The sequence below is a fragment of the Astatotilapia calliptera genome, chromosome 7 (genome assembly GCF_964374335.1).
Source record: "Astatotilapia calliptera chromosome 7, fAstCal68.1, whole genome shotgun sequence".
In the NCBI taxonomy this organism is placed as follows: Eukaryota; Metazoa; Chordata; class Actinopteri; order Cichliformes; family Cichlidae; genus Astatotilapia; species Astatotilapia calliptera.
The window spans coordinates 18,780,069-18,793,024 of NC_137428.1; the positions used below are offsets into that span (position 1 = coordinate 18,780,069).

General features: G+C 40.0%; 1 protein-coding gene across 5 annotated transcripts in view; it reads left to right on the forward strand.

Moving 5' to 3' along the window:
- garnl3 (GTPase activating Rap/RanGAP domain like 3) overlaps positions 1 to 9,346 on the forward strand; it is an 86,516-nt gene extending 77,170 nt beyond the window's left edge. For 3 of the 5 annotated variants that reach the window (XM_026173355.2, XM_026173356.2, XM_026173357.2), the window contains exons 26-31: positions 436 to 554; positions 928 to 1,063; positions 3,460 to 3,519; positions 6,316 to 6,534; positions 8,373 to 8,493; positions 8,580 to 9,344. In XM_026173355.2, the coding sequence (XP_026029140.2) occupies positions 436 to 554; positions 928 to 1,063; positions 3,460 to 3,519; positions 6,316 to 6,534; positions 8,373 to 8,493; positions 8,580 to 8,745 (821 nt within the window). In that variant the 3' untranslated portion in view covers positions 8,746 to 9,344. Of the gene's footprint in view, positions 1 to 435; positions 555 to 927; positions 1,064 to 3,459; positions 3,520 to 6,315; positions 6,535 to 8,372; positions 8,494 to 8,579 lie in introns of all 5 variants that reach the window. The other 2 variants (XM_026173360.2, XM_026173358.2) reach the window with 2 other exon arrangements.
- The last annotated feature ends 3,610 nt before the right edge of the window (positions 9,347 to 12,956 follow it).

The window sequence follows — 12,956 nt, forward strand, 5'->3', positions numbered from 1 at the left end:
GGGGCCCCACCCTGCCCATTGCCGCTGAGCTTCGTGTCACCATGGAAACGTCATGTGTAATCACAAGCATCCGACTGGCCCAAGTGATTACTTGTGCGTGTGTTTCTGTGTACGTTTTATTATTAACACAGAAGGTGATGAAAATTTAAAAAAAAAAGCTGGTGTTAAACCAGTAACCCTGGCACTGCTCATAACAAAATGCTGCCCCTCTGGCCTCCTGTGCATCCGTAATGTGTCCTGCTTTAATATGCACATAGACACTAAAGCCAACAGTGCAGAGTAATCGCACAAATGTATTAAAACATGTGGGACATCTTCAATTTAAAATCAGCTCACACCACTGGCATATAAAACAGTAATTTTCATAATTTAAAAAAAGTAATCACACCCTTTTGATATAGTATGCTGGATCTTATCCTCCTGGTGTCTTTGCAGTTTGTGCATTTCCTTACATCCTGGCCTTCACCACGGACTCCATTGAGATTCGACTAGTGGTCAATGGCAATCTTGTGTACACAGCAGTGGTCCCGGAGCTGCAGCTGGCTGCTTCGCGGGTCTGTATAAATGACAACATATACACCCACTGAACAAGAATCCTCAAGTTTGTGAATTTAGTTTCACTGTCAGGCTTCACTCAGTTGTAGAAGAAGATGTCTGGGAGCTCTCATTTCAATCCATCTTTATTATCCCTGTGGGAAATAAGGCTGGTAATCTGCATGGCTGCAAAAGCAATAATACAACTATGATTTATACACTCCGATAATTGCAAACAGAACAGTGCGCCTGAGATCCAATGATTCATTCTGATTCTTTGTTCTTTCTTTTTCACCTGCTGCTTCAAACCTTTCTGTTTTCCTGCCTTCTCTGCACGTCCATCATTTCCCTCTCATTTCCCTCTCTGCTTGCATCTGCTTTTTCCACCCACAGTCAGACATTTATTTCGTTTCATCGGCTCCAGTGAGCTCAGCCTCCAACTGCAGTTCGAGAGACACCAGTTCCCAGAGTTCCCCACAGACGCCCACCGGCTATGAGATGCCCATGTTCCCCTCGCCGCTCGGCGATGGTAAGACCCACACAGGATGTTTGACTTTGGAGTCTCTCTTAGCTTCAAGCGCTGCAACATTTGTGTACGTTAGTTCAGGTTGATAACCTGCAGTTTTCTGTGACAGTAAGTTTTTCTTTAATCACTTCTGCCATCATCTTTTTTTTTTTATGAGAAACATTATAATGTCCTCATTGCTGGGTATTTAGAGTAGCAGTAGACAAATAGGTATCCTGTCAACGGCCCTTTAACCCCTAATTTTACTTACAAATGTGGTTACTTTTATTTATTACCGACCTTCTTTCTTACAATTATTTCAGAGAAAAAGTCATTCATTCAACAAATTTTATGCTTAAAAAATGACTTTTGCGGCACTTAAACATGAGGTAGAAAGACTTAGGTGCCTTTGTTTAATTATCTTTGTTACCAAGCCAAAACCGGTACAAAAATGTTGCCTGTTGGTGTGTTCAAGGACCTACTCATAATCTGAAACTTTGCTTTAGATTAAATTTGCTAATCTATGTTGAAGGGCAGGGATGGGGATGTCAAAAACGTATTTTACATTGTGAACCAAATACATCCCACTTTGATCTTAAGTGGGCCGGACAGAAACCCTTTCTGTTAGTGTAAAGAACTTTAACTACACATTTAATCCCTGGAATAGTTTAATATAAGAAAAAGGAGTGCAGTTTCAACAACACATCAAAGTTTTTCTATATGATATAGAAATGTTGCTGTTGTAAATAAAAGAAATCTGGAAAACCTTTGGCTTAAAGTGTAAGAAATGTGTAAAATGGCCTAAAACATTCTGGTTCTGTCATTGCCCTTTATTTGTAAACCCACTGGGGAAAAAACAAAAAGAGAATTTCCTGTCGGTTAATTATTTATATATTCATATATTTTCTTTGGTGTATTATGCCCATGGGGGAGGTCTTTATCACGCTCCAAAACCTGTGGAAATATAGTTAAAACTCCAAAATGTATGCCTTTTTATTCCTTCACATTGTTAAAATTGCCCAGTGGGTCAGATTGGAGTCTGTGTCTAATTCCGGCCCTCAGGCCTTATGTTTGATACCTCTGTTGTAGGAAACAGACAGATAAGCACAGCGAGTATTGCAGAATATGCCTTCTTTTATTTCATTTAAACACTGTCTTTAAAAAAAAAAGACCAACACTTACAAAGTGTTATTCTGCCTTGTAACCCTCTGTGACTCCTCTTTGTCATTTTTATTGTTTATTTTTCCAAGATTTCTTTTTTAAGGTTGACTGCGTATAAAAATGCTGTAATTACTGAAGAGGTAATGCAATATTTTGTTAGATCTCTTGAACTGAAACTGAAGATCTGCACTTCAGTCACATCTTGATTGTCCATCATGGTGATGTATGGAGGGAAAATTACAAAACTGTCTAAATACTGACAGATCTGGCTGTAAATCATATTTATTCTACTAAAGTTTCACTCCTTATTTTCCCACTGGTTGTCCACCACACTCTCCAGTGTTTCTGTCTCAGACCTGACAGTTTGAGAATCCCTTTTTTGTTTTAAGGTTGTCACCAGGCAGTGAACTCTTGAATTTTGGAGGATCCTTGAACACACCCTTTTTCAAAACAGGCATCCACATGGCCTCCCGTTCATCGACATACTGCCAAGAGATCAAGGGGACAAACTTTTTACTGAGATACGACGTTCCTTACTTTCAAGCATCATATGATTTTATACCCATATGTAGTATGAGGTGTATGGAAAAAAGCTTGTACCTTAGCTAAATGTGATTTGTAGTTGAAGGACAAGAACATTTAAAAGCATCATTGTGATCTTTTCGATTGCGAATTATAGTTACAATATAATTACAATATAGCACGCACACTCTCCCAGACATCTTTCATTGTATGTTTGACCATTTAATACACACACCCCCACCAGCACCACCGCCTCCCCATCCTGCTGTTCCTGATCTCCTCCAGATTAATACAGCTTGTACAAGCTTGTCATTCACTGTCTGTCAGCTGACTGATGGACAGTGCAGTCTAGCTGTTAAAGACACACAAAGGTTTCCATGTAAGTCTGAACTGCAGAAAAGAGTGAGACTTAGGAAAAATAAAAAGCTTGTGTTCCTGCTGCTGCTGCACCATCCAGGCAGTCTTTTCCTGATGGAAGTGGGTATTTACAGGTTCCATTAAAGCTAACGGGGAGGAAGGTCTGGCTGTTGCTGCTGCAATTAGTCAAGTGCAGGATTTCTGCTTATGTATGTCATTTTTATTAAAGGAATTCTCTTTTTTTTGCAAATAATTCTGCATTACTGGAAGATGTAGGCATAATAGAGAACCTACTATGTATGTGTGTGCGTGTGCTCCTAAATGTATGTTACTGTGTGTGTGTTCAGTTTGTGTAACCCTCTTCTTCATCCCTGGTTCAGATTCTATACGGATCCCCTATGGTACCAAGCTTTCCCTGTACATGTCTAAGGATGCTGAAGGTACTTTAGGATTCTCCCACAACTTGTCCTCTGTCCATAAAAACACTCATAACGCTGCCCTACTAACATGCACGTGCACCCAGAGTGTATCACCCCTGTCTGCTCCGAAGCAGCATGTTGACTTGAACATTGGTTGAATGTTAAGTGAACATTATGTCTTCCCCACCCCCACTCACCCCCCTTTCTGTCTGCCGACTAATTAAAGCATTAGCGCGAGGGGAGAATGAGAAGGGAGAAAGGAAGGTGCTAGAGCTCAAAGTACAAAAGTGAGGCAGAGGTGATGAAGATAGAGAGTTATGAAATTACCAGGAAGGGGGGGAGGAAGAATAGGTATGCAGGCAGTGTGAGCGGAAAGGGAGGGGTTATGGAGGCTTTGGGGGGTGCAAAAAAGGAGCAAGAAAAGGGAAAGAGGGAAGGAGAAGACACGTCTGCTGCAGCATGATTTACAGATTGCACTGTCGCCATGGAGACTTTTGTCAGCCCTCTTTTTCGATCCAAAGTAGTCCAAACAGCGGTGCTACAGTCTGATGGTGGGTGGGTGGTCGGGCGGGGTGTTTGGAGAGTGGGGGGGGTGGAGAAAGGTGGAAGGGTGCTGACAAAAATCCCATCCTCTTAACTGCCTGTGCGCCTGCCGTATCTGCTCCTTGGGAAGGTTTTCATCTGACGTAATCACATCAGTGATGCGAGCAAGATGTCACTGATGTGGCTGCTAGCCACCATCCACCTCCACTGGCTTAAAGACGCCACGTTGTTCTGAGGAATTTGACTCTGTTTAGTACTAAAAACATCCCTGACAACTGTTTATTTGATTTTTGATTTTTTTTTGCCAGTGTGCAGGAGTGTGACACTTCCCCTGGTCCAGAAACGCATGTGGAATATATTGATCTCTGCAACTATATATTCCAAATACTTGCATGCCTTGCCGCATCTTTGGCTATTTCCTTTTGCCGTCGGACGACACAGCGGCAAGTGAGAGCTGATCTGTAACAGCACTAACACAGTGTACCTGTCAAGCATCAGCAGTGACCCTTTGTTTTTCACAGTGGCTCTTTAACTCTCCTCTCACCCGCTGACATTTCAGATGAGGCAGACCCTTCCTTTTTTTTGCAGCATAGTCTCTGCCTCGATTCACTCTCATTCACTATCACCAGCCTGCCTCATCGGAGCAGTGTGCAGTTTCTGAACTCCAACACTGCTCCCAAGTGGAATGGCTGGGCACTGCCAGTGGGCACACTGCAGCTTTGCGGGCAGATTGTGTCACTTGAAAACTTCCAAACATCCATTCAATGCATCTCGAGCAGACTTTGTTGTCTCTGTTGAATAATAGATGGCCTGCTATAAATGTCTACTGAACAGTTACATTAGCTCGCTGTTGTAAGGAAGATTAATTTTAAGACTGCGTGCTGTTTCAATAAATAGCGCTATAAATCACTTTAAAGTGGCTTCATTTAAATGTGGATGTTTGATTCTGTTGTATCAGCATTCATAGAGTCCTAATTATGTACAGAATTAATATTACAGCTGACTGTTTTGCAACGCATGCCACATGTGATGTCATAGATGTTTTACTGCGCTACGAAAATACAAAAGTTAAAGACTTGATCAAGCTGTGTCACCTTTGCTTTTTCAGGTTTTGTAAGCTTTTGCTTTTGCTGTCATTATCTGTTTTTTACTGGTCCTTACTGGTGCATTCAAAGACTTTTATTTCCAGTGAAATAAAATTATTTCTTATTATACCTTTACAAAATCGACAACATGTTGGAGTTGGAGTGGCTGGCACACAGAATGCAAGAGCAATGTTAATAAGTTGAATCTTTGAGAGTCCCTGAATGCACCGGAAAGGCGGAAATATGCCTCTAGAGATTATATACAAGATAGATGCCAATATTTACATGTCTGACGCCAGTCCCTGGTTATTTCAAGTGTGTTTAGTGTAAAGATTACAAATGTGCATCTCGTGTAATGCCGTTCGCTGCATTAGAGTCTCAGAGGTAAGAGTATGTTTCATAATACCCAACAGCAGAATTTCAAAAAAGCCTAATCTTTGAGTCAGGTGAGAGTTTTGGAGTATCCTAAAGCTGCACTGAAAATGCTTGCAGATGATATGTATGTGAGTGTGATGTATTGTAAATTTAGTTCAAGTTAATATATAGTGCATATATTAGTGATCCTAATATATATATAGCCTGTGCAAAAGGCTTGAGCCAGCCCCTCATTTCTTTATATTTTACTAGGAAATGGGAAATGTTTGAAGAAATCTATGCATACCATGATGAAATATGCCAAGGTTTGAGTCAAGTGGAACTAAAGAAAGACAATCTGGCCCTGAGAAGCAAACCACAAAGAAATGTGGGATGCTTCAAAATCTTTGCACAGTACTGTATGAGAGGTAGAAATTTGGAAACCACTAATGTAGTCACATGTTAATGTTTTACCACCTGGGTTTTTGTACAGATTTTCAAAAAAAAATCAAGAGCACAGGCAGCTCTTTCCCTCTGTTTATCATCTTTACGTTAAGCTAAGCAGTAGCTTCCCAGTGGTAACTTATGCAGCCAAATAGTCAAAAATAAAGTATTTAATTTTCATTGCACTGCCATACAAAAGTGTTGAAATATTGATAAAAATAAAAGGTTCAATTGCTAGTTGTAAAATCTGAAAATATATGGTATGTTTTTGAATTTCTAAAGAACTAAAGCCAAGCCTTCTTTCTTTTTTTGTTTTCATTTTGTGTGCTCTCATGTCATCTACCACAATTGTTCTTCCTCACTGCTACCTCTTCTTCTGGCTTCCTCCTAGGTGAAGCGACATGCAAGCACATTTTTAAGATCCCTCTGTGTAACTTGGTGGGCCGCAGCATCGAAAGACCGCTGAAGTCCCCTCTGGTCAACAAAGTGCTGACGACACCAGCCCCCACCATGGTGGCCCCAGCTCCCCTCATCTCTGCAACACACTCGCTTTCCTTATCCCGCATGGAGATCAAAGAAATAGCCAGTCGCACACGGAAGGAGCTGCTGGGTAAACGGAAAAATTATTTTGCACCATATAGGAAATTTAAGTTGTTTTTATGGAACTAGTGCCCACTGGTGCAGTTTTGGATTATCCCTCACATACCTGCTCCTTCATGGTACGGCTACATTTGAGCATACTTGCAACAGCAAAGCTACATGACGTGATCACAGTCAGTCAAAAACACACACAGAGATTCCTTTATTTTTAGTTAGATCTAGTTGTCGTCTCTGTGTTTCATTCTAAAATCTTCCTCAAAAAAGCTAATTCCACAAACACATTTTGGTTTGCAAGAACAGCTATATAGAATCTCAACAGGCTCCTATTAAGAATCTTTTATCTGTTTATTTATTCATTTCTGGTTGTGTTGTTTCATTTATTACATTATATGTGGTATCTTCGATGTCTAAGGCAGGACAGGCAGCCATTGCCCAACTCCCTGTGAGTGGTTCATGTTCATTGATCAGTAGCTGTTGATCAGTGATCAAGAAAGTGACCTCACAGCCTCCCAGTGAAAAGGCTACGTCCAGATAAACAGAATCAACTTTCTGGGAGACATCACTGTGCTAATTCTAAAATCTTTGAAGTACTCTCCAGTATTGGTCTCAGATGCTATTGCAGTTTAGTGGCTCAGTCACAATAGAGCAAAGATATGATATAAACCTCCTTGCAACTACTAAAAATTGGTGGTTGCCCAGTGAGTCCATTGAATATTTTGAAATTTAGCAGCCGATTACAAGTAGTTGCACTGACCAACTGGTAACCCAGAGGTTAAGAATGCAAAACCCACAACCTGTAGTTGACCACACAGTGATTGCACAGGTTCCCTGGAGACAGATTGGCAACAGGTTGTAATCAGTGTGAGTCAGTCTGGACACATCATCTACGTGTGTGTTTTTAATAGCAGACCTGCCTCAACTGGTTTCCAGCTGGTTGTATTCTGGTTATATTCCTATATAAAAGCACCTGTGTCATTTTGCAGTTAAATTGCTGGATTCTGAATGTAAATAGTTAATGTGAATTTCTGTTAAATGTTACATTTCTGTGTATGTAGTTGGCGACACATTTGTGATTTTCAACGATTTACAGTTAATCGTATCATACAGTTTCCAAGCTGACGTTATTCAGTCACAAACTGATAGCAGACTGACTTCGACTTATTGCTGTTTTCTGACTATCTTGATGCACCAAAGTTGCTTTCAAGACGTGAACTGTGGTTAAAAGCAGCACTCAAAACCACAGAGATCACACAGTTACATTCATTTTGGTTGTGCAGCATCTCTAACTACTGTTTTCGCCAGCGAGACTGTAGCATTAGAGACTATATCTGAGATATGAAGTCACCACATGGCTTTACACATTTGGCTTTGTAGGAGAAGATCCCAAACAATGTGTACCTTCCAATTCTGAAGTAGACCTGTTTTGGGTGTTTTTTTTAACATAGGCAAAAAGCAAAAGTTTGATATTTGGAAAAATGTGCTTATTGGCCTTCCTGTTGTGTGAGGAGATTCATCCCACTGTCATGTGGTACTTTTACACTAAATGTAAACTTACAGCAACATTAGCTTAACATATGGAGAAACATTTACTCTTTTGTCTAAAGAAGCCATTTCTATCCGTCCCCACCTTCAAATACTTTCAAATTTCATATTCATATACTTTGGATTTATTAAACTGAAAAGTTTAAAAAATTAAATGAAATCCAAGAAAATTACTACTTTTGGTTTGAAATCATCTAGCTCATAATTATAAATGGGATATCGACCATCCTGCTCTCAGAAGGAAGGCAAAAAAAAGCATATTTCTGAGTTTTCCAATGCATTTTCCATTGTCTCCTACCAACAAAGGCTTGACAGAGGAACCAAGTGGGAAATCAGACAGCGGATCAGTGAAACAGAGAAAGATGAGCAAAAAGAACACAGAGGACGAGCCCAAAGTACGAGCGCTGACGTCCACAAACAGCGACAGGTGATAAATCTGAACAGCAGCTGCACGTTTGATGTTTGCTTAATGCTAGCTTGAGCTTGAGACATGAGTCTTTCTGTGCACAACAGGCTAGCCTCACAGTCCAGCGAAGTGGATCAGGATGTCCAGCTGCACTGTTCATCCAGTTCGGAGGCGGAGCCAGAGAAGGCGGTGCTGCAGCCAGAGAGCCCGCCCCTTACCAGTGCGTTCTCCCTCTCCACATCCTTCGAAGAAGATGTCTTGGACCTAAAGTGAAGACAATCCCATCGTGCACTTCTCTGCCCGCCCACTTCTGTACTGTCACCTTTACTCTGTTGTTTTGGTTGGTCTTCTTTTCTTTTTTGTTTTTTGTTTTTTTCTGTTGTTGAGCTCTGATACCTTGGCGCTTTTTCCTACATACCCTGGGATTCTGAGCCCCCGTGCAGTGGAGGTTTGAAGTCATGTTTGTGTGCGTGTGTGACTTTTTTCATGAGCAGTGCCCCCCCTCAGCCGCCGTGTGTCAGCTGTTTGTGTCGCCCCGCAGCAGATAACCCAAAGAGGTTGCGTAAGATGCCGTGGTGCATTCAGACTTCTGCAAGAGCTTTGAGATGCCGGTTTGATCCTAAACCACAAACTGAATGTAAATCTGTGCACCAAGGCATGAGAAAACTCTCTGCATTCTCAACTCCCTCTGACGTTGCAAGAGCTTATGTGTTGTATATTATGTGATTATTTCCGATCCACTTTCAAGTATTGTATGATATGCATATGTGTACATCTGTTTATACACAAAAGTGCACACATGCAGGCGTATATGCCTGTCTGGCTTGTGATGCATATTTATAGATATATTATAAAAATCAATTTTATTCCCATATTTAGTAAAAGTATGATTTTTGATTTTATGCTCTGCACATTTTCGCCCATATTGTTCCCCTTATCTGTCGTAAACAGGTTAGACAGACCTGGAAGAAGTCTCCCACAAGTGCCGTCTGCCACTGTCCTCCATTCAAGTAGACGTCCAACAGCCACCAGATTTTGGTGTCTGTCAGTAACAGCCATGATTGTAGTCCATGTTCGATTACAGTGGTAACCAACGACTGCAATCAGCTCGGGTGATTTCACTTGCTGGCGGCAAAATCTCAAAGGCACATGCACAAATCATTTTATCCCATAACAAAGACCTGACCTTAAATTTGCATGACTTGCAAGTGTTGTGTTTTTTGCAGCAAAGAAATCACTTCTTTGGAAACAGTGCGATCTGTAACATGATACCAAATTCCGAACAAAGTAAAGAAACAACAAACTGAGACAAGAAAAAAAAAAGTACAGGAGTATCTATAACAAGACGGTGGCTAGATGGATAGAGGAGGGATGATAAAAACAAAACCAAAAGTGTGAATTACTTTTACTTTGTCTTTTTCTGTGTGTGGAATGAAAAAGTCTTTTATTTTGTAGAGTAAAATGTGCACTTAGTTAAAAGATAGTTTTATCTTTAGGAAAAATTAGACTTTTACTGAACTAAAATTAAAGCCTAAATGAAACTAAGAATTTTAACAGTGCAAAACAAAACATCTCATTAAAAAATACTAAATGTATTTATACAATTAGTATATTTGGAAAGCATAACCATGCTAGCGCTGTTTAAATCACTGAGTCTAATTTGGAACTTCAAGGCCCAGAAGCCCTGCTGATTTTCACCTCGAGGTCCAGAAATACACTGATTTACAGCTGGGGTTATCGGTTAGGGGATAACTCACTGCAGCACACGGTTAAATTCACAGTTTAGATATCCTTTCCTTACTGAGTGTAGAGGTTTATGATCAGATTGTTAATTGGCTGCCCATCTGGAAAATCTTTTGTTATTGTCATACAGATAAAAATCTAGTCCATAAATTTGGAGGGCTCAAAAGAGACTGATAAGTCTCTAATATTACATATGCTCTAAAAACAATCCTTCATTTCATTAAACCCTCTCGGCCTTTTAAATGTCTCCTCATTTTATACTCCACACATTCAGATTACAGAGTAAAGCAATCCATTAAAAATAAAACCACTAATGCTCAGTTACTGTAGAGTTGACAACAGGGAAACATCAGTATCTACAATGGCTCTTATTATTACATCAGTCTGGGATGCCAAACAGCTAAGGATGCACCACATCAGCTAAAGGGTGACATTCCACATGATTAAACCCAGCTTGAGCACCTTTGGGCGTTAGAGCAATCATAAAAATAATTCTGAGAGCAGAAACTTGGCAAGTGAGAGTGCATGGTTTTAAAAAAAGGTCAAACATGGTCAAACAAACTTTGTGTAATTACTGTCACAGCCAGAGGAGGGAGACAAAACTTAACCACCACAGGTTCAACATGGGAAACCTCCACATCTGTACCATCCACCCCACTTGTGATGTAAATGCACCTCCAACACTAATAACCTTTATCAGGATTACTTTATCTAGAAAAAGTTTCATACAGAATCTCACAATCCGTTCTAACACAAAGGGTCAACTACACTTCTCATTTAATTTTAGTAAGAATCCACTTTATAACACCTAATTACAGCACTGAAAAGGTTAAATGGTGCTTTGTGTCAATGTAAAAGCTAATCAAAGTGACAATAATACAAAGGGAAATGTTTGGCAAAGGTGACTAGCCTGATGTAGGTGTTAGTGCATCTCTGTATGCTTGTTTCACATCATAGCAGCCTTCAGATTGAGCATGAGCCTCTTCTTTTCTCATTTCTTCACACCTTTGCTCTGTTCTCCTGCCTGCCTCTGCGTGAATCCCTCTAACAGCAAAACGTAACTCAGAAAAAGGGGTAGAGGAAGAAGAAGAAAGAGGAGGAGGAACCGGGATGGATTTTTACTCTTCTTTAGTGTCTAAATGAGGGTGGATGACTCGGGGAATGCTGCTTCTCCCGCTTTGCGTTGTTACGATTCCTTCTGTATTTTTGTCTTTAGTTTCTACCTCCCCTTGGCATTTTTACTGTTTTGTTTGTTTTGGTTGGTATTTTAGTTTGTTTTGGGGGGTTTTGTATTTGAATCTATATTTACTGTTTAGACTGTTGCTGAACCTCTCTGTGATATCAAAATGACAGAAAATTGACAAAAAAAACACCAAGTGTCTTAAAATATTGTATCGCCATCGTTTTTAATGCCAAGTAATACTTGTAAATGTTTGTGTATCAAATGTGGCCTCAAAGGAAACTGAACTATATTATTATTAATATTAATATTATTTGAGCAGTTATTTTAAACAAGTGCTGTAGACCACTGCTGTGAAAGTAGTTGATTTTGTTCATTGATATGTAATAAATATTTATGAAATTTCTGTTGGGTGGTTTCTTTGGCTTACACACACACACACACACACACATAGATATAGATATATGCAGGCTGAAAGCAATGTAAGTAATGTTAAGGTTAAATGCCAACATACATTTCTGCTTTAACTCTCTTTTCTGTAGCTGACTGAGTCATAGGTCTGGGGTTGTTTATTCATGAGTTGTTTAAATGGAGCATTTCTTTCTGTTTGGATTTTTAACCCAGCAATAATCTGATTATGAGGTTCAATGTAAATGTTTACCTTTGTAGTACATTGCGAAGTACACACAACTACCAAAGCCCAGCAGAACACCGATACTAGCATCACACCACCTTTTACTCACTTGCCCTTTTCAACGCCCATCACAACGTGGCTGCTGAAGTTGAAATTGAGCATTAGAATGGGAATGACATGACTCCTGGTGCTGGACTGTTCTCAGTATTTCAGAAACTGCTGATCTGGTGGGATTTTTCTGCACAACCAGTTCTAGGGTTTACAGAGAATTGTCGGGAAAAGAGAAAATATCCAGTAAGCAGCAGATTTCTGTGCGATTACGGCTGATGTTAGAGGTCAGAGGAGAATGGCCAGACAGCATGGAGATGATAGGAAGGCAACAGTAAGTCATACCAAGGTATGCAGAAGAGAATTTCTAAATGCACACAATGTTAGCCCTTGAAGATGGGCTACAGCATCAGAAGACCAGACTGAGTGCCACATCTGTCAGCAAAGAACAAGAAACCAAGGTCACAGTTCACACAGGCTTAGCAAAACTGGATAATGGGAGAATAGAAAAACATTCCCTGGTCTAATAAGTCTCACATTTCTGCTGCATCATTCATATGATAAGGTCAGAATTTGATCTAAACAGCATGTAAGCTGGATTCTGATTTCTATCAACAGTTCAAGCTGCTGCAGATACTGTAATGGTTTGGTGAATATTTTCTTGGCACACTAACAACTGAGCCTTGTTTAACCTCCTAAGACCCAAACTCTTTCATGGCATGCATTTTAAATTTTTCTTTGCTATTTGGGTTGATTGGGACCTGAGGAATGTAAAAACAAAAAATTACCAGATTTTTATTTATTTATTTACTTAATTTTTGTTTCTGATACAAATGAGATCCACGTATGAGGACATTGGTTTTAAATTCTGATAGAACG